Source organism: Trametes versicolor (genome assembly GCF_000271585.1).
Source record: "Trametes versicolor FP-101664 SS1 unplaced genomic scaffold TRAVEscaffold_3, whole genome shotgun sequence".
Classification (NCBI taxonomy): domain Eukaryota; kingdom Fungi; phylum Basidiomycota; class Agaricomycetes; order Polyporales; family Polyporaceae; genus Trametes; species Trametes versicolor.
The window spans coordinates 3,813,640-3,832,252 of record NW_007360323.1 but is presented as its reverse complement, the minus strand read 5'-3'; the positions used below and the strand labels follow the sequence as shown (position 1 = coordinate 3,832,252).

Below are 18,613 nucleotides of genomic sequence, written 5' to 3'. Positions count from 1 at the left end.
ACGCGGGCGCGGGAGTGAGAGGTCAGTTAGATTGCGCAGACGCAGACGGACGCACGAGCACCGCCGGCAGCGCGCATTCCGTACAAAACGGAACGGCGGTGGGCGCGGCGAAGTGTGATCGTACATACAGTACACAGCGTCAACATTGTCAGAGACCCCGCATCAGAAGCCCTGGCGGCTCTGCTAAGTACTTACAGGATCCAGCGTCCGGCGCACAGCGAGCGACAAAGCAGAGCGGTCGGATTCGTCCGTCGAGTTCCCAGTATCCAGATGGGCTGCCACAGCCGCCGACAGCCACACAGGTCCTCGCAAACAAGCACACAGCGCGCCGACAGCGTCATGCCTCGAGGCCCGATAGCAAACCACCCAGTGCAGAACGTGCGTGTCCCCAGTAGTGTGCCCAAGCCTAACGGTGCCGCGGGCGGCCACAGAGTGGGGTGTTGGCTCCGCCGAGGGTGCGCACTCGAGGCACACAGAGACAAGGTGCGTCCGCCGCGTGTTGTGCGCCGTGCAAACTCTCCCAACGCACCCGGCGGGCCGCAGGCGCAAAGCTGGGCCAGACCCGCGTCCTCGCGCTCGGGGCCAATACTCGCGAAGCCCAGCCGCCGTGCCATGTACGGACGCGGAACGATGATGCGCACGCTGCGCGGCGGAGAAGCTCGACTCGAAGCCCCCCTGGCGGCGAGGGAGATCGGGGGGCGCAGGTGAGGGGGGCTTCGCAGGCCTGCGGGCGACGCGGCGTGGCCGCGCGTGACGCCGCTGCGCTGAATTGCGCGGGGGGCCAGGTGGGCAGACGTCGACGGCGAGGCACCGGCGCAGACCTCGGAGGCGAGCGTGCGTCCGAGGCGAGCGTGGGCAGGGGGGCGCCTGCGAAATTGCGAAGCTGAGATGCCGGGCTAGGCGAGCTACCCGCGATGGTGCGCCCACGCACCGCTCCCGTACGTATCAGCCGCTGCACTGCTCGCCCCGCCGCCTGCTCCCTCGCACGCTCGCCCGCTCCCTCGCCTCGCGCCGCGCGGGACCTGTCTCGGCTCGCGCGCGCAGCCGAGGTTCAGGCGGACGGGGCCCCGCCGGGTGGGCGCGCGGTCGGATTGGCGCTGGGAAGGGCGCGGGTGCAGAGCGAGGCACATGAATGATGGCCATTCCGAGCGACCCCGCCCGGACGAAGGGGTTGGAGGACAAGTGCGTCGTGGGCGCGCGGGCGCACGAGGGGGGCGCGGTGCGCGATCAGATGGATGGATTGTCGAAGCGGGGGCCGGGTGACACCAGAAGCAGCGTCGGCGGGGACAGGTGCAGCCAATGTCCGGTGGGCGAATGTGCGGGGCGCGAGCGAGAAGAGGCCCGAGCAGGGAGAAAGCGCGCACGCACGCCGCCGAGTGCGCACGGCGCGGGGGTCGAGCGGCCAGGATTGGCAGCGCCGCCTGCCGGGATGGGAATCAGGATTTGAGTTGGGATTGACCAAGTGTTCCTCGACGAGCGGGCGCGGCGAAGAAGCCACCCCGCAGAGCTCGCCGTCCCCACGTCACGCCAGGCACGCGCCCACCGTCGCTCGCAACTCGCCCGCTCGGGTGCGCGGGCGACGTCGTGCTGTCCGTCTGCCTTGCGTTCCGCTGTCAACGACCAGCACGGCGCCGCGCGCGATCACGGCGAGCACTCAGGAGAAGCGCCATGATGTCCGGAGGCAGCTCAGGGCTGCTCGGCGATCGCGTCATGGCGGTCGAATATGGGCCTCCCACCCTGAACAGCCCCAGGCCCGCGATCAGCGTGCGGCGGAGGGCGATGGCGGGAAGCGCGCGGGCGGCGCGGGCTGGGGAGTCGAGAAGACAAGGCCGGCATATGGCTGCGGTGCCTCGCTCGCACCGCGTTGTGATGCGCGGGCGCGAGGCCGCATGTCTCCCGCACCGCGGCCGGGATCGCGCGGATACGTGTCGCGCGAGAAGATACGGGCGCCGGGCGCTCGGGGAGCGTCCGAGAACCTGCTCGCGCCGCGCGCCGCGGAACAAGACCTGCGCGGGCAGGGTGCGGCGCGGGCCCCCTGGGAGGGCGCGCGCGCATCAACATACGTGTGCACTGACATCATCGTCGCAACCGGTCGCACGGCCGAGACCGCGCGGGGAGCCCGCGGCGCACGGGGACTGCACGCCGTCGCGCGGGGCAGCGCGCGTTGACGACGGCGGACACGGCGCGCGGTCGGGCACGCGGGGAAACGAAAGAGGCAGAAACACGCGCGAGCGCGGGCTGTCCGGTGACCACCCCGACTGGCGCATCACCCCACCCGCTCCGTGCGCGGCCCGCCCGTGCGCCACTGCGAACCTTGTCGCCGTGCATGTGCACAGCGACGACGCGTGTTTCCGGTTCCGTGCGAGTAGCGGCGCGGGCGGCGTGACCACGACGGAGGCCCGCGTCCGCGATTGGGGCGCCGTGTCGCGGTCTGGGCGCGCGCCGCCGATCGCCTGGCGGGCGGCGCTCGTCGGAGGCGGGGTCGGGGAGGCGTCGAGGATGGGTCGCGACGGGCGCGCGCGGCGCAGACTTTCCGTTCGAAGCCACGTGGGCGGGCGGCGTGGGAGGCGGCGACGCGCGCCCCGCCGGCAATTCCGTTGAGCCCGCGACGTCTGCTCGCCAGCCGGGCGGCATGTGTCATCGTCCGAGACGGCGAGCGCACATCAACGGAAATAGAAAGGGGCGTCCGGCGCGGCGGCTGGACCCCGGCAACCCCGCCGCCAGCCCGCCCCTTGCCTATTCCGGCCGCCCGGTCCCGCGCGCTCGTGTGGACGGGCGGGCCGCGGGGACAGGCGCCCGTGCGCCTGCGGGGATTCCCTCCGCTGGGAAGACGCGGCTGCGCACTCGAGGTGCGGCTGCCGCGAGGCAGGCGGCCGCGGTGTCCCCCTCGCGCGCGAAGGTGCCAAGCGTGTGTAGCACGCCCGCGGGCAGGCCCCATGCTCCGGGCGTATCGTGTGGGAACGGCCGACAAGTGTCCGCGCTCTGATGGGCAGCCAGCCCCCTCACGCCGGGTGCGCGCAGTCGGGAGTGGCGCGCGCCGGGCGGAGGGCTCATTATAGGTCATCTGAGAAGCCGTGACACATCCGACGGACGCTCCGTGAGAAGGCCTCGCGCGGGCGTGATCGTCAAAGGAGGGATAGTACCTGACGGGCGAGAACGCGGACCCATATTCAGCACGCGGCGGGACTTTGGGCGGAGGAATGCCCGGCGCTTCGCGCAGGACCGCGGGGTGCGGCTGTGGCTTCGAAGCCTGCGCTGGGAGGGGCGCGGACGGACGGAGGTCGAATTGAGCTCACCGAGAGAAAGTGGCTGCGGTGCAGAGCCTAACGAGGATGAGCAAGCAACACGCACAGGCGGCCAGGCGGGACGCTGTGCTGCGGGAGGTCAGAGAAGAGCGCATCGCGCAGGCCATGAGGCAGAACGCAGCGAACCAGGAGAGCGGGCGGGCTGTGAGGCTAGGCGGCAGGCGGAGGACCGACGGCAGGAGCGTCAAGAGAAGAGAGACGCGGGCGCTGGGTGGCCATAGGCGGCTAGAGGAAGAGACCTGGAGGCGGATTGAATAGAGAGCAACAGAGTTGGATGCCGGATTTCCTCGGGGACCAAGAAGGGCGGCGACCAATGAGCAGGAAGTATACGGGTGCAGCTGACGTAGGGCGGCATGCGAGCATAGAGCGTTCGTTCAGGAGAGGCGTGAGGGGCGTCGGACGAGCGGGAAGAGAGGCCCGGGACCGGAGAGAGGCTCGGGGGCGGCAGCGTGGAGGCAGGACGGGCGTGCGAGGGAAGGAGGTGAGGTACAGGAGCCGGGGCCGCATGGATCAGACTGGAGGACTGAATTCTGGAGCTAGAGGGCGACCGGGGCTGGGACGGATGAGGAGAGAGAACTGCAGAATGAGGAAGTGGCAGGTGGTGGCGCTGGAGGAGCGGCAGGAGCGGACGGGCTATGGTGCGGGGCGCTTAGTCACCACCAAAGTTGTATAGCGGCAAAATCGGTCGGGGGTAGGGCTAACCCTAGCCTAGGGTCGGCGCTTAAGGCCAACCCTAGGGAGAGTGGGCTTGGTTGATTAGACCATGTTTCATCCCGAGGGTTTAAATCGACGGCAAATGTCTCCTGGTTCTTTCTGCATCTCATGAGTGTGAATTCAGACTGCTGGGGGTCCATAGCATCGAGAAGGGAGCTCGAGATCACCAGTAGAATGGGCGTCTAAATACCATATCTGGCCATAATTACCATATTGGGAAGGTTGTTCCCATCACTGGCAAAATCGGCAGGTCTAAAAAATATAAACTCCGTCAGTTTTGAGAATTTTGCAAATCGCCTTGACAGTTTTGTTCCCCCATCCAAAAGGAGTCGTTTGGTCAAGGCGATAAGAATTTGGACAACATTTGAAGCCTCCTATAGCCTTGTACAACTTTGGTGGTGACTAGACGCCCCGCACCATAGGAGGGATGCGCGCCTGTGTGTCGAGCGCAGGACGGTGAGCTTCGACTTCTGGCTGAGAAAAAGAGGATCCTTGCCGTAACCTCGTGTTTCGAAGCGCTGCAGCTGGCGGTGCGGGAGCCCCGAGCTACGCCCACGTCGGAGGGGCCATCGGGCATGCGAGCGGGCGCGCCGGCCTGAGACGGAGAAGCAGAGAGGCATGATTTGGCGGGCTGACGGAGAGGTGTATCCTGGAGATGGAGGAGTTGAGATGAGCTGCCGCGAGAGGTTGCAGTGCGGTGGGCGACGGAGGAGAGCGAGGCGAGATGAGAGAGAGCGATCGGAGCTGGCAGATCGCGCGCTGAGTTGGATTCGCAGCGCACGCGAGCCGGGCGAGTGGCAGGCTGGCGGGAGACGCGGCGGGCGGGGGAGCGATGCCCGGGGTCCCGGCGGCGCGGGCGGAAGGGGCGAGGAGGGGGAGGCCCGATTTGGTAAAGAGGGAAATGGCCGAAAATGAAAACCGGCCGAGTTGGGAAGGGTGATGGCGAGCGTGGCGTTGTCGACCGAGGGCATATCAACTCTCCCTCCTCCTCCCATGGCCCCGCCCCGCCCCCCGCCCCCTTTTCTCTCCCCTCCCCCGACATCGCGCATACACCCTCCCCAGACATCGCGCATACACCCATCTCCCACCGTCGCGTACACCGAGCTCGCTCTTCTCCTCAGCTACCGCCATTCTCGCACCGTAGCACATGTCTGCGTCCCCGCAGCCACCACCGCCCGCGGTCCCCGCGCACAGGGAGGAGCCCGTCGCGCAGACCAACGGCTCGCCCCCCGCATCCAGCTCTCCCGCCCAGCTCGCCGCGCTTCTCACCAAGAGCCTCCAAGAGGCCGAGTCCCTCAAGTCCGAACTCGCACAGGTCAAGCGACGCGCCGACAAGGCTGAACGCCTCCTCGCCATCTTCCAGTCGTCATCGCAGTCCGGCTCGCCCAACGGATCCCCGCCCGGATCGTCTCAGGGCGCGTCGTCAAAGCCCCATCTCTCCGAAGCGACGCGCAAGGCCATCCTCGATTCAGATGCCCGTGCAGATGCCGCAGAGCGCGCCCGCGACGAGGCTGAAGCGCGTCTGCGCATGCTTCAAGAGTACTGGACCGACGTAGATCGCTTTTTCTCCCAGATGGATGCGCGCACTGCCGACATGCGTTCCAGATGGACCCGGTACATCGAGTCGGGTGGCGGACCCATCGTCCCCATCGGCAACATCCCCACGCAAAACGCCTCCGTCTACCTCCCCACTGCGCTGCAGCACCACGACCTTCCGCTCCCACCACTTCCCTCCCGCTCCACCCGCATGCGCGTTGCGGGATCCTCGCAGCCTTTTCCGTCCGTAACCCTCCCCCCTCCTCCGAGCACGAGCTCAAGTCGCGTCCGTCCGCGCGCAGATAGCATGGACACCGGGTACAACAACGGCGTCCTTTCTGGGCCAGGTGCCCCGCCACCCGCCAAGCGACCCCGCGCCGAGCGCGACTCCGACCGTGGGCGCGACCGCCACTACAGCTTATCTGTGAGTCCCTAGTTCTGACTTCGCTGTTGCCCGTCGCGGCCTATCGCCACCGCTGTAAATCTCGGCGGCAGTATCACACGCTGGGACTGCGTCTCAAGTCCTTACCGCACCGCATCGCTGCGCAGCGGCATAGTTGCGCATGGATGTGGCCGCCCACCGTCGTTTTGCAGATGTATCAGTTGTGCCGTTGCCTATGAATCGTCGTGACGAGCGGACTCCGTTAGGCGCGAGTCCCTGGCGCTGAGCGCGGCTGTACCGGCGGATCACATTGGCTCGTTCATTATGTACTCATTACTTCTGTGTAGCCGTCCAATTCTCCTCATCCCGCCTACCTGTCGAACGGGCACGCTGTAGACCACTCGCCGACTCTCCACCCTCATCCCGCCAACACCCTTCCCGCGCTCCACTACTCTGCGTATCACCATCCATCCAGCCGCCGCTCAGATCGCGACGATTCTGCCGCAGCGCGGTACGCCCCCGGTGGGTATGTCAGCCAACACCGCCATCGCCGCGGTCGCTCGACTTCGCGGGATCGCGAACACTCGTCCGGGAGCCGCTCGCGTTCCCGCGCGAGTTCGCTGAGCCTCGAGGAGATGCTCATCGAGGCGACGACCACGCCGGCCGAAGATCGCCCGGGCCCGGACGGACATGTGCAGCCGCGCGCGGTGCACCCGTCCGCGCATCTGCACCCGTCTTCGCGCCACCGCTCTCCGTCCCCGGGCTACCAACATCACCTCCAGGTCCTATCGCATGGGCGGTCACGCGCGCACTCCTCCGTGCAACTGCACCCCAGTGCCCACGCCTCCGGAACCGGCGCGTCTGCGCCCGGCCCCTTGCCTGTTCCCGGGCAGGTGCAGACGTATCAGACGCATATCTTCGCTCCTCCCGTGACGGGTGCTCCCGTGAAGAAGAGCAAACTCACTGCGGGCAGTTCGACACTGAGCGCTAATGGCAGTGTTCTGACTCTCGGTGAGTTTTTAGCGCTTCACGCCCTACGTCTTGCGCTGACAATGTTTCAGGCCCGACAGGCAGTGTTATTTCTGGCCCCTCGTCGCTGGGCGGTGGCGGGTTCCCGGCGACTAATGCCGCGGGCCAGCGCATCTGTCGCCAGTGTGGCCTCCCCGGCCGCTACAAGGACAACAAGTGTGTGGAGAAGTGGGGCCCAGGTCCCGAGGGCCCGGGCACGGTGTGCGACCGGTACGTGCCTAAAATCTAACCGCTAATAATGTCGCGCTGACCGTCGGCGGGTTGCCATGGGGTCTTTTAGATGCCGCAAGAAAATGAAGCGCGTCGAACGGCGCGGGACGCTCGACGGCCACAGCCTGGCCGCGCAGATGCACCACGCGCCCGCTGCGATCCACCCGTCTGGTGCGGCGCAGGCTGTGCCGGGCACGCTCGTGAACGGCCGCTCGATCCATCGCAGCGACACTCTGCACGTCCACCCATCATCGTCGCAGTCGCAGCGCTCGCTTGGGCCCGCTGGCACCCACATTCTGTCGTCTTCGAGCGGATCGTCGCCGCACAGCTCGTACGTGCGCCACGACCGCGATCGCGAACGGGACTACGACCACTCGAACTCGCCGCCGCACACGCACTACTCGAGTGCCGGCCGTGCGGCGCAGCGCACGCCTCCGACGCCGCCCTATATCGCGACGCTCCCGAACTCGGGCGCGAACGACGAAGAGGGTGCTGCATACAATGGCACTCCCCGGTCACGCGCCTCGCGCGCCGCCAGTCGCGAGCGGCCCGCGCACAAGGCCGTCGCAGCAGTGAACGGTCACCGCAGCGCGGAGGGTAGCGCGAGCGCGAGCAGCCGGTCTGCGAGCCGTTCCCCGCGATCGGGCGCTGGGGCATCGGGCGCGTCGCCGCGCGGGTCGGACGGCAAGTCGAAGAGCTCGGAGCTGATGGACGTCGACGCGGATGGGGAGGAGGTCGACGCTGAGGCGGAGGCGGAGGCCGATGCTGAGGCAGAGGACGTGGACGCTGATGCGGACGCTGAGGCCGATGCGGAGGCCGACGCCGATGCGGACGCGGAGTTGCTCGAGGCTGTTGACGCAGCTGAGGCGAACAACGCGACAGACGAGGAGTGGCTGAAGAAGGAGGACCCCTAGAGCATCCCGCCCCTTCCGCCTGATGATGACTTGTATGACTGCACGCACGACCGCACGAAGAGAAACCCCGCCCCACTCTGTCCGCCCCCGTATTATATTCTTTGCCCCCTTGTTGTCGCTGTACCGCTACTACCACCCGTTATGTGCTCGTCCTACGATACTGAAGTTTCCGCTCACGCATGGACGGCTCCGCTTGCTCGCTCTCGCACTGTTTTGTTTTCTGTATCTCGTGTATGTTCCCCTGTGTCTGATTGTAACTGTACGTCCGCGCGTTTTCGCTAAATGCTTGTAGACGGATCGGAACCCCTGCATTTCTCTCGTGTGTTTATGGTGTGCTCAAATTCGCATGGGTGGTAAGTTACCAAGGTGGCGAAGGATCTAGACAGGCCGTGAAGCGCATACATGCACTGCTTTCAAGTTCTAGGCTCGTGAACCAGCACTCTAGTTCTGCGGAAGACAGTCGTTCCTTCAGAATAGAGGCTGGACCCTCCTATGAGGGGGGGTGCGGGTGACCCCCGTGGGAACGACGCGCCAAAAAGTGTCTCGACGTCTTTCCTCGCCCGCCGTTCTACGCAGCTGAAAATCCTGAAAATATATGAGGTGGTTTGGAGAAGACAGCATTCCCCAAGAGCAATTTTTTATTGTGATACGTCGCCCACAGTCCGCTATGGAGCTCTCGAGGGCCGGGAGCTTCAGCCATCCATTGAAAGCCCGCTCGTTCTCTCACCAAGGGATTCCAACTCAGACGTTCCCACGGGGGGTCACCCGCACCCCCCCTTCATAGGAGGTTCATACCTATCAAGTTCGAACGTTCATCGACATCACCGACGGCCATCCTCTTCTGCACTCGACAATCGACGGAAGCTGCTTGTTCCTTAGATCTCGCCATGGGAATCTCTTCAAGATTCGACATATCTAGGCTCGTCTGCGTATGACGGCATGCGCAGATGAGATCTGAGAGCTTTTCGAATGCTGAGCCGACTCATTTGCGCATGTATGCACCCAACATTTGCATATCCATGTGCACGAAGACTGTTACCTCCTGCAGCCACGCCCCTCCCTTAGATGCACACGTTCGCAATCTCTACCTTCCGATGTATCCCGCCTTCCAACGCAGTGGGCAAATAAATGACTCACCAAGCGTAAATCGATAAGGTCATTCGACAGCGCCGCAAGTGCTTCCAGGGCCACGCCCCTTCGCGGAGGCCATTAGAAGAGCCCTGATTCGATAACCCACGACTATATACCGCGCCACGCACGGCGACTGCTGCTCTTCCAAGTCTGCTGCCTCCATAGCACCCAGCTTTCTTGCCGCGCCCTGCTTTTGCTCGTATGAACTTCGACACCACCGAACACGTCCTCCCTGGTCCGCCAGCTGACGGTGGCCTCTCCCTCACCTTCGTGCGCGCCGTCCCCCATTCGTTGGATGCCGCAGAAGCAGAGCCGAGTGCACGGCCTCGTCCCACTGTCTCGCTGATCCTCTTGCACAGCGCCGCATCGCGTACGTGACGGTGTGGCTGCCCACTATGTTATATATACCAGTAGCGCCAGATACTCATCCGAGGCCTGCGCCATTTTCAGACAAGGAAGTGTGGTTCCCCACGCTCGAGCACCTCTTCGACCTACAGGAACAAGACACCGATCACGCGAGTCCGTGCGTCGTCGTCGAAGCATGGGCGATGGACGTACCCAGCCACGGCCGCGCCGCGGTGCTGAACGAGCATATATTGCCACAGCTCGCCGACGGTAGTATATGTGAGCGTCTTCCGAATACTCTCTGCCATCTGCAGTGGTTTGCTCACAACACCGCACAAGCTGGACAGCAGGCGGCCCGCGGGGTACAAGTCCTTCTCAAGTCCGGCCTGATCAAAGGCAACCACGTCATCGGCATCGGCCATTCCGCAGGTGCATGCGTGCTGTACGTCCTATCCCTCCCGCCTCCGAGTCCCGCGTCGCCTTAGCCTTACTTACAATCGCTGCAGGATCCAGTCCACAGCAGGCTACCCCCGCGACGCGCTCCCCTACGCGTCCATCATCCTCGCCGAGCCGGTCATTCTGACCCCCGACGTGCTCGACCAGATCCTGCAAGGCGACTCCTCCCTCGGGAAGATCCTCGAGTACACGCGCACGCGCCGCGACATCTGGCCGTCCCGCGCCGTCGCGCGCGCCTGGCTCGCCACCCGGCTTCCCTGGAGCCAGTGGGACGCGCGCGTGCTCGATCTCTACGTCGTACGTACCGCGCCCCGTCCTCTGTCAGTGTCTCTGCTGATGCGCTCGACACGCGCTGATGGGATGCACGCTGCAGGAGCACGCGCTGCGCGACCTGCCGACCGCGGTGTACCCAGACGAGCACGAGGGCGTGACGCTGGCGACGACGCGCGCGGCCGAGCTCGCTGCGTACACGCACTACGAGGACGCGTACGAGGCGGCTGAGATCCTCCCCAGCCTCTGCGATGCGGGGCTCCCCGTGCACATCGTCTGGGCCACCGTTAAAGACAGACTGTAGGTCTCATCTCCGAAACCTGTAGTTGCACCGGTACTAACGACGGGAAACGTGGGCAGGCCGCAGCCGGTGCACAAGTGCGCGGCGAGCGCGGCGGCGAACAGCCCGGTGCGCATGATCTGGAACGTCGTGGAGGGCGGGCACCAGATCGTGCAGGAGAACCCGGACGGCGTCGCAGACGCTATCTGGGAGACGCTCACACACAACGCGAAGTCCGTGTACATGAACGAGCAGTGTGAGTTCGTGGTCGACAAGCTCTTCCCGGATTTGGATTCGGGAGATGGGGAGTAGTTACCTGAAGGATGAAACGTTGGCGTCGCTACAAGAAGTTGTTGATCTCTGGTATGCACCAACCCACGGCAGGATCACGGCTGTCTTGAAGTTCAATTGAGGGCCTCGCGCCTAAGTACGAGTACATGGACAAGTGAATGTCTTAGTAGCAAGCAGTAACAGTACAAAACAAATAGTAGGTTAAAGACCTGTTGGGCGCACGAGACGTGCAATCAAAAAACTGTACGTTTTATACAATCAAAACTCAGGTGAAGTCGACCGGAGAGGTCGCGGACGCGGACCACCATGTCGTGCAGGAGGACCCGCGCGGCGTGGCGCAGGCCATTTGGAGCATCCTGAAGGACGAATATGCGTCATAGAACCTGCGTCCCATCCAGCCAGGGTGACTGTCTCGCGGAAGATAGTAGGGAGAGATAAACTGATTTGTACGTGTACAGTATCGACATCGGTGTGGGCTGCTATGGTTCATATTGGGTTATTCCGGAACGCAAGAAAATAAGCTAAGAACCCCAAGATTGTGAGTATTTATAGTAAGCGAGTTAGCAGTAGATAGTAACAGTACACAAAAACTGGTGGGCTGAAGATATGCGGGACGCGTAAATAATCAAAAGCTCGAACTTCTATGACGCCAAAAGGGCCAACGTCGAGTTCTTAGTCAAGGTATACGCGACGATCCGCATCGCATGCATCAGTGGAAGCGTCTCCACCGCATTCACCTCATATGCATCGTAGTCACCCGACACCGCCAGGTCGTTCCGCCGCGCGCGGTGCCCGATGAGTGACACGGTGACAGTCTGCAGCCCCGGCACAGCCGCGCGAATCCGACGCGCGAGCGCATCGAGGTCGAGCGCGAGAATGTACTCCTCCGCGGGACATAGCGGCGCCGGGTTCGCCACGTCCTTCAGCAGCTCCCCGTCCGGCTGGAGGCCGAAGCACCCAAGCGACAGCCCGAAGGAGCGCAGAGACGGGATGTTGCTGATACCCTCGATGAGCGCGTCCTGTCAGAAAACACGTGAGTAAGAGTCGTATGATGCCAGAAGGGCGGGCCAACTCACCAACGACGCGGGCACATCGACTTGTTCAGGCAGAATCACTCCCCCGAAGGCGACCATGATGTCGAAGCAGCGCACCGGCCCGAGCAGGGGTCCGCTCATGAGCTCGTCGAACTCGCCGTTCTCGAACATCTCCACGTCGAACGCGTGGAAGTACACGTACTTCGGGCGTGTCGTCGCGAGCACCGCGTGGAACATCATCGTGTTCATGTAGGGGCCGTCGATGTGCAGCTGCTCGACGGGGCACGAGAGCCCGAGCAGGAAGTGGTCCGTGAGCGCGCCGTGCACGGCCTTGAGCGCGGTCCACTTCGGGCCCTCGTACTCGGTGAAGTCGAACATGTTCGACTCCCGGAAGTTGTCGAAGTCCTCGAGGTCGTCCCCGAGGATCTCGAGTTGGGACGGGTCGATCCGGAGCGTGAGCGTGTGCACGTTTGGGAACGCGCGTGCGTAGTACAGGGTGTTCGGGAGCTCGTTTGCGGTGAGCGTGAGCTTCTGTATGGTCGGGTAGCACTCCTCATACTGGTCGCTTCTGGTGAAATCGGGGGTGGTGCCGCATGAGCGCGCGTCCAGAGTTTTGAGTGTCTCTTGGGAGTTGTGGAGCAGCAGGATAGGATTCCGGTGGTTCTCTGTTAGTGCTTTGCGCAGCCTCTCGTCTTCATCCACCTCCTCCTCGTCACCCTCGTCATCGTCACCCTCGTCGTTGTCATCAGACGAAGCACCGTCGTTGTGGGGTATCATCTCCAAATCGGCGGATACCAGGCTGGACTGCAAGTCCCTGAGGAAGACGCTGGTGTGTTGGCCGACCTCGGACACCACGAGATGTTGGACGTGGCGGAGCAGCCCGAACGCACTCGCCAGTCCGGGGCTAGACTTGAAGAACTCCTCCGCATGCTTGATGACCAGACGTTTGACCCCAAGGAGGGGTCCACAGGCGATGAGGAACTTCTCCAGGACGTCGGCGTCGGCCGCAGAGAAGAGCCCAATGTGAATGTAGAGGGAGTCGAGGAGTGGGAGGCGATGAGGATGGTCTGCCAGCATGAACGCAACGAACGAGAGGATATGCGATGCATTTTCAAGGTACACAGCGTCCCGGAGGAGGTACTTTGGACCTTGGGTGTAAAGCTCGCGGGACGCTCGCATCAGCCGAGAGATGGTGTGTATGTCCTCGGAGAATGACATGACCATCAGCAGGACATCCAGGTTCAGCAAGGGTTTGAGATTGGAGGCGATCTTCATCTATTGAGGAAATTGACATGAGCAAGCGATGTCGACGAAGAAGGAGCCCGGCTTGGCTAATATAAAGGACGTCGAATTTGGGACAAAGAAACTCATAGGTACGCGGGCTACCGGCGTCTAACTTGGGCGCACGTCGCATTCTTACACTTTTTGCATCATGCTTGGGTTGACCTGCGCACAAAACATAGATCACTTACCTTATATAACGAAGAAGATGCTAGCTGGAACCTCAGATGAGGCGCTGAGGTTTGGCGAGGTGGTCGCGAGCAACCAAGTACGCTTCCAACAATCTCCGCGTGGCGTGGGCGCGCGCTAGCCGGCAACGGCCATCTCTTTCAAAAGAGGTAAGTAGGATCCTTACCGAGAGTAACAAGGCACTTGGAGAACAACTGAACCAATGCAACGACAGGCGAGAGGCATACGCCCAGAGATAATACATGGGAGTGGGATGTATACAGTGCGCATTACAGTATATGATATATTCTTTACGGGTAGCTGCAATCACAGAAACGGCATGTTCCTCAAAATCTTCGCGGGGTCCAACTCGTCAAACATGGTGATGCGCGACCCATGCCTCAGCGGTATCCTTTCCACCGCGCCCTTCTCGTACTCCACGTTCGCCCCCAGCGTCGCAAATGCGGCAGGTCTCTTTCGGTGTCCGATGAGCGAGACCACGATCGTCTCCAGCCGGGGTACCCTCTTCTGGATCTGTAGTGCAAATGCATCAAGGTCGAGGTCGCGCAAGTACTCTTCTGCGGCACATGGCTTCCCCGCTGGATTTCCGCCAAGCTTGGCCATCATGTCCTCCAGGCTTTGTTGGAGACCGTAGCAGCAGAGCGTCACCCCGAAGGAACGCAGGGACGACATTTCGGCAATTCCGTCAATGAGGGCGTCCTGGAAATACATGAGCATCATGTTGTACCAGAGGATCAGAAGTTACTCACCAATGCTTCGGGCGCGTCGACATTCTCCGGCTCGATCATGCCCCCGAAGAACACCATAATCTCGAAGCAGCGCACCGGCTCGAGCAAGTTCCCGCGCATGAGCCTCTTGAACCCCCCGCCAAAGAACAGATCCACATCGAACCCCTGGAAGTTCACATACGCCGGCTTACACGCCAACAGCACCAGGCGCCACATGCGCTTGTCCATGTACCCGCCCGTGACATGCACCCTCTCCACAGGCCCGCGCAGCCCGAGCAAGAAGTGGTCGATGAGCGTCCCATGCACCTCCTCGATCCCCGCCCACGCGCCCTCGCCCGCGCGCGTGAGCTGGTCGGTGTTCATCATGCGGAGCGCGCAGAAGTCGTCGAAGTCCGCGCCGAACGCGTCCAGCTCGCGCGCGTCGCACTCGAGCGTGAGCGTGCGCACGTTCGGGAACGCGCGCGCGTAGTGCCCGGTCGCGGGGAGCTCGTTCGCGGCGAGCGTGAGAGCGTGCACGTGCGGGTAGGTCTGCTCGTAGACGTGGTCTAGGCCCAGGTCGGAGAAGGTATCGCAGTGGCGCACGCTGAGCGTCTCGAGCGTGTCCTTGGAGGCGTGCAGCTGGACGATCGGGTTCCGGAAGTCGCCGTCGTCCTCCTCGTCCTCTTCGTCCTCTTCGTCCTCTTCTTCCGAGTCTTCGCTGGCTAGGCTGTCCTCATCGGCGGGATGGGGGACCATGAACAGGTTGGCGGATACCAGACGCGACCGAAGATTGATCAGGAAGGTGTTCGCCCGGGCCCCGATTTCGGACACGGTGAGGTGCTCGACGGAGCGGAGCATGCTGAACACGCCCGACATCCCCGGACTCGACTCGAAGAACTCCTCCGCGTGGTCAATAGTGAGTCGCTGGATCTCGAAAAGCGGTGCGCAGTCGAGGAAAAGCTTCTCCAGGAGGTCGGCGGCGGCCCCAGAGAGGTGACCGGTCGAGATTTCGAGACGTTTGAGAAGCGGCACGCGTTTAGGGCTGTCCACACGCATGAAGGCCACGAAGGAACGAACGTTTGCGTCTCCCCTGAGCTTCACGGTACGGCGGAGGAGGTACTTGGGGCCTGCGGGGTACAGCTCGCGAGACGCGCGCATGAGCCGGGAGATCGTGCGTGGGCCTGACATCGACATGATGTTGATGAGGACGTCTATGTTGAGGACTGAATCGGGATTGGCGGTCTGTTCCATCTAAGGGAAACATTCGTATGAGCAAACGGTATGGGAGGAAAGACAGCCTTTAGACGCTCGCGCTTGGGGGCATTTTCAGACAGTGTTTGCGCTGTTACAGAGACTGCATACCCAAATATCGCACTGCAGAAGCGTAACTCACCTTTCAGAGCAAATATGGAGTTGATGGAGGCCTTTGATACGAGACGCGGTGGCGGTGAGCAGGTGGCAGTCACCAGCGGCGTAATTTGAGGAGCCCTACCTAGATTCTAATATTCATATCAGCATCAGAGTTTCCACAACTGGTCATGGGGGCTTCACTTACACGCACGACTCGACTGCAGCGAGACGGAACGCGGGAGAACGACGCGTCCCCGCGCCCGTCTTTAAAGCACCCAGGAAAAGGCCGCCAAGGCACACCCCGCCGGCGCGATCCTTTCAGCCGGCGCGGATCGCGTCATCGCACACATCGCGCTGTGGATATGTGTGTACGATCCCACATAGCACAACATCGCACACCCGCGCTATCCCACATCTCCCCAGCGTACACTGCCCCCGGGGCGTCTGGAACATTCTGGGCCTGCGATCGTCGGAGGCTTTGAGTAGTATCCAACAGGCCTTCGACGGCCAAGTTTCAGCACTGCCGAAGCCTGAAGGAGGGCAGAATGAGTAGAGGCCACCAGGTCGCGAGCTTGGAGATTGACCAGGCGCAACAGTCTCATGATCTAAGTAGGTGTATTCACGGAGAACTTCGTCCAAGATGAAAACTCACCAGAAAAGCTGCCGCGCTCACTACACTCATGCATCACCATGGGCAGATAGTCCATAGCAAACCAGCCGAAATATACGGAGAAATGAGACGCAAGACACAGTGGGATGAGTCCAAGTCGAACTTCGTGCGCACGGGCCGTGATGCACGCGCGCCTAACACGTGTCGGGCCATAGCCGTATCCAGTTTCGAGCCCGAATCGTCCCTGTCCTGAACACCTCTGTGGATAGGCACCCCTAAGCTTGTGTGTGAGATACAAACCAGCCATCGGTGAGCGGGCGACTCGACGGCAAACGATAACAGTCAAACACAACTAGACGTTCGATGAGCATCGACGAGGTGCACGACAAGTACGTACATCCACAATCACGCCAGAGAAATTACTGCATCACCAGACTTTTTCAAGGTCGAGCGCAACGACCCGCACCGCGTGCCACAGCGGCAACCGTTCTACCGCATCCTTCTCGTAGCGCACATCCTCGCCGAGACTCGCCAACGCGTTCGGCCGCGCGCGGTGCCCGATGAGCGAGATCGCGACCGTCCGCAGCCCCGGCACGGCGTTGCAGATGCGGAGCGCGAGCGCGTCGAGGTCGAGAGAGCGCAGGTGCACCTCCGCGGGGCAGAGCTTGCCGGGGCGCGCGACGACCCGCAGCAGCTCCCCGTCGGGTTGGAGGCCGAGGCAGTTGAGGGTCAGCCCAAAAGAGCGTAAGGACGGCATCTTGCCGATGCCCTCGATGAGCGCGTCCTAGAACACCAAACTTTAGGTATATTTTACGCGGAGCAGCGCGCGGGTGCTCACCAGTGCGTTGGGCACGTCGACCTGCGCGGGCTCGACTACGCCCCCAAAGGCGAGCATGATCTCGAAGCAGCGGACGGGCGCGAGCAGCGGCCCGCGCATGAGCAGAGTGAACGCGCCGTCGCGGAAGAGGTCGACGTCGAACGCGTTGAGGTTCACGTACGCCGGGCGCGTCGCCTCGACCACCGCGCGGAACATGATGATGTTCATGTAGCAGCCCTCGATGTGCACCTGCTCGACGGGGCGCGCGAGCCCGAGCAGGAAGTGGTCCATGAGCGCCCCGTGCACGACGCGCAGCGCGGGCCACGCCGCCCCAGCGCGCAGATGGCGCTGGTTCGCGACGCGGAAGGCGTCCCACACCTGGAGGTCCGTCCCGAGCGGGGCGAGCTCGCGCGCGTCGCAGCGGAGCGTGAGCGTGTCGAGGTTGGGGAACGCGCGCGCGTAGTGCGCCGCGGCGGGCGGCTCGTTTGCTTCGAGCGTGAGCGCGCAGACGTGCGGGTAGACGTGCGTGTACGGGGCGCCGGTGTCGGAGAAGGTGTCGCATGCGCGGACTTTGAGGAGCTGGAGGGTCGCCTGGGAGGTGTGCAGCTGCAGGATCGGGTTCCCGAAGTCCTCGGCCTCGGGCTCCGAGTCGTCCCCGCTGTCTTCCTCCGCGTCGTCGTTGTCTTCTTCGTCGTCCGACTCGTCCCAGTCTTCGTAGTTGATGTATGCGCCATCGTCGTACTCGTCTTCATTGTCGCCTTCATAGGGGTCGTCTCCGTCCTCATCGTGGTCGTCTCCGTTCTCATCGTGGTCGTCTCCGACCTCGTCTCCGTCACGCGCGAGGCTCTGGTCACTGTCTTCTTCGAAAGGAAGAGGGATCATCGCGAGGTCGGCGAACACCAGGCGCGACTGCGAGCTCCTCAGGAAGACGCTCGTGCGCGGCCCAACCTCCGACAGCGTGAGCTCCTTGACCCCGCGAAGCAGCCCAAATGCGCGCGCCATGCCCCGAGTCGACTCGAAGAACTCCTCCGCATGGGTGATGGCCAGCCGCCGGAGCTCCAGCAGGGGCGCGCTGTCGGCGATGAAGTGCTGTAAGAGGCGGGCGTCGGCCTTCGGGACGCGTCCTGTGGAGATGTAGAGCGAGTCGAGGAGGTGGAGGCGGTGTGGATAGTCTGCACGCATGAACGCGACGAAGGAGGGGACGTGTGCTGTGTTGCCCAGGCCTGCGGAGTCGCGGAGGAGATATTTGGGGCCTTCGGGGTAGAGCTCGCGGGATGCACGCATGAGGCGGGAGGTGGTGCACATGTCTGATAGCGACATGATGTTGAGCAGGACGTCGAGGTTGAGAGCCTCGCCGCGATTGAGATTTAGCTTCATCTGCAGAGGAAAAGACGATGAGCATACGAAGTCGCGTTATGAGATATATGCACCCTCTGGCGCAGGTGTTCAGCAGAACACGTTTCTCGGCACGGGTAGAGGTTTCTAGATCGGCAGATGCGCACGGAGAATGTCCATTTCCCGCGATGTACATGCGTTGGACCGCGCGGCCTGCGTGGTCAAACCCGGTGTTCTGCTATACACGCAACTGATGCTGCTGCCCAAAAGCTCCTTTTACGACTTCCAGGCGCGCCGCGTGAGTGACGGGTATTTGGGGCATTGGTTGTAAACGTGCAAAGATGAACAACTCGGACCGCGTCATAGCACGAGGTTATGAGGCCAAGGCATCATGCATCAAGCTCAAGACTAGCATCGTGGGTACTGT

General features: G+C 62.8%; 5 protein-coding genes across 5 annotated transcripts; 2 read left to right on the top strand and 3 right to left on the bottom strand.

Moving 5' to 3' along the window:
- The first annotated feature begins 5,040 nt into the window (after positions 1-5,040).
- Positions 5,041-8,397, top strand: TRAVEDRAFT_27713 (uncharacterized protein). The gene is made up of 4 exons (XM_008036699.1): positions 5,041-5,979; positions 6,285-6,948; positions 6,999-7,176; positions 7,247-8,397. Exons 2-4 carry the CDS (start codon positions 6,573-6,575, stop codon positions 8,088-8,090), a joined length of 1,398 nt encoding a protein of 465 aa, XP_008034890.1. The 5' UTR covers positions 5,041-5,979; positions 6,285-6,572; the 3' UTR covers positions 8,091-8,397.
- Positions 8,398-9,422: 1,025 nt separating this feature from the next.
- TRAVEDRAFT_70479 (uncharacterized protein) lies at positions 9,423-11,049 on the top strand (the record flags this gene model as incomplete). Its single annotated transcript, XM_008037789.1, has 6 exons — positions 9,423-9,591; positions 9,672-9,845; positions 9,906-10,008; positions 10,073-10,319; positions 10,396-10,592; positions 10,653-11,049. The coding sequence occupies 6 exons, from the start codon at positions 9,423-9,425 to the stop codon at positions 10,882-10,884; spliced, it is 1,122 nt and encodes a 373-aa protein (XP_008035980.1). The 3' UTR covers positions 10,885-11,049.
- A 241-nt stretch (positions 11,050-11,290) lies between these two features.
- Positions 11,291-13,417, bottom strand: TRAVEDRAFT_27712 (uncharacterized protein). The gene is made up of 3 exons (XM_008036698.1): positions 13,370-13,417; positions 11,940-13,172; positions 11,291-11,882 (listed from the first exon to the last, which is right to left on the bottom strand). The coding sequence occupies exons 2-3, from the start codon at positions 13,170-13,172 to the stop codon at positions 11,505-11,507; spliced, it is 1,611 nt and encodes a 536-aa protein (XP_008034889.1). The 5' UTR covers positions 13,370-13,417; the 3' UTR covers positions 11,291-11,504.
- Positions 13,418-13,673: 256 nt separating this feature from the next.
- TRAVEDRAFT_45217 (uncharacterized protein) lies at positions 13,674-15,325 on the bottom strand (the record flags this gene model as incomplete). Its single annotated transcript, XM_008036954.1, has 2 exons — positions 13,674-14,066; positions 14,117-15,325. 2 exons carry the CDS (start codon positions 15,323-15,325, stop codon positions 13,674-13,676), a joined length of 1,602 nt encoding a protein of 533 aa, XP_008035145.1.
- A 527-nt stretch (positions 15,326-15,852) lies between these two features.
- TRAVEDRAFT_63703 (uncharacterized protein) lies at positions 15,853-18,228 on the bottom strand (the record flags this gene model as incomplete). The annotated part of the gene is made up of 4 exons (XM_008037788.1): positions 15,853-16,029; positions 16,077-16,293; positions 16,501-16,818; positions 16,873-18,228. Coding segments are annotated over 4 exons (2,067 nt in total), but the record flags the coding sequence as incomplete, so codon positions are not given.
- Between the last annotated feature and the right edge of the window lie 385 nt (positions 18,229-18,613).

Coding starts and splice junctions, on each gene's coding strand:
- TRAVEDRAFT_27713 (XM_008036699.1), top strand. CDS start 6,573: ATGCTCATCGAGGCGACGACCACGCCGGCCGAAGATCGCCCGGGCCCG. Junction 6,949..6,998: donor TGGCAGTGTTCTGACTCTCG/GTGAGTTTTTAG, acceptor ACAATGTTTCAG/GCCCGACAGGCAGTGTTATT. Junction 7,177..7,246: donor CCGGGCACGGTGTGCGACCG/GTACGTGCCTAA, acceptor GGGGTCTTTTAG/ATGCCGCAAGAAAATGAAGC.
- TRAVEDRAFT_27712 (XM_008036698.1), bottom strand. CDS start 13,172: ATGAAGATCGCCTCCAATCTCAAACCCTTGCTGAACCTGGATGTCCTG. Junction 11,883..11,939: donor TCGATGTGCCCGCGTCGTTG/GTGAGTTGGCCC, acceptor GTTTTCTGACAG/GACGCGCTCATCGAGGGTAT.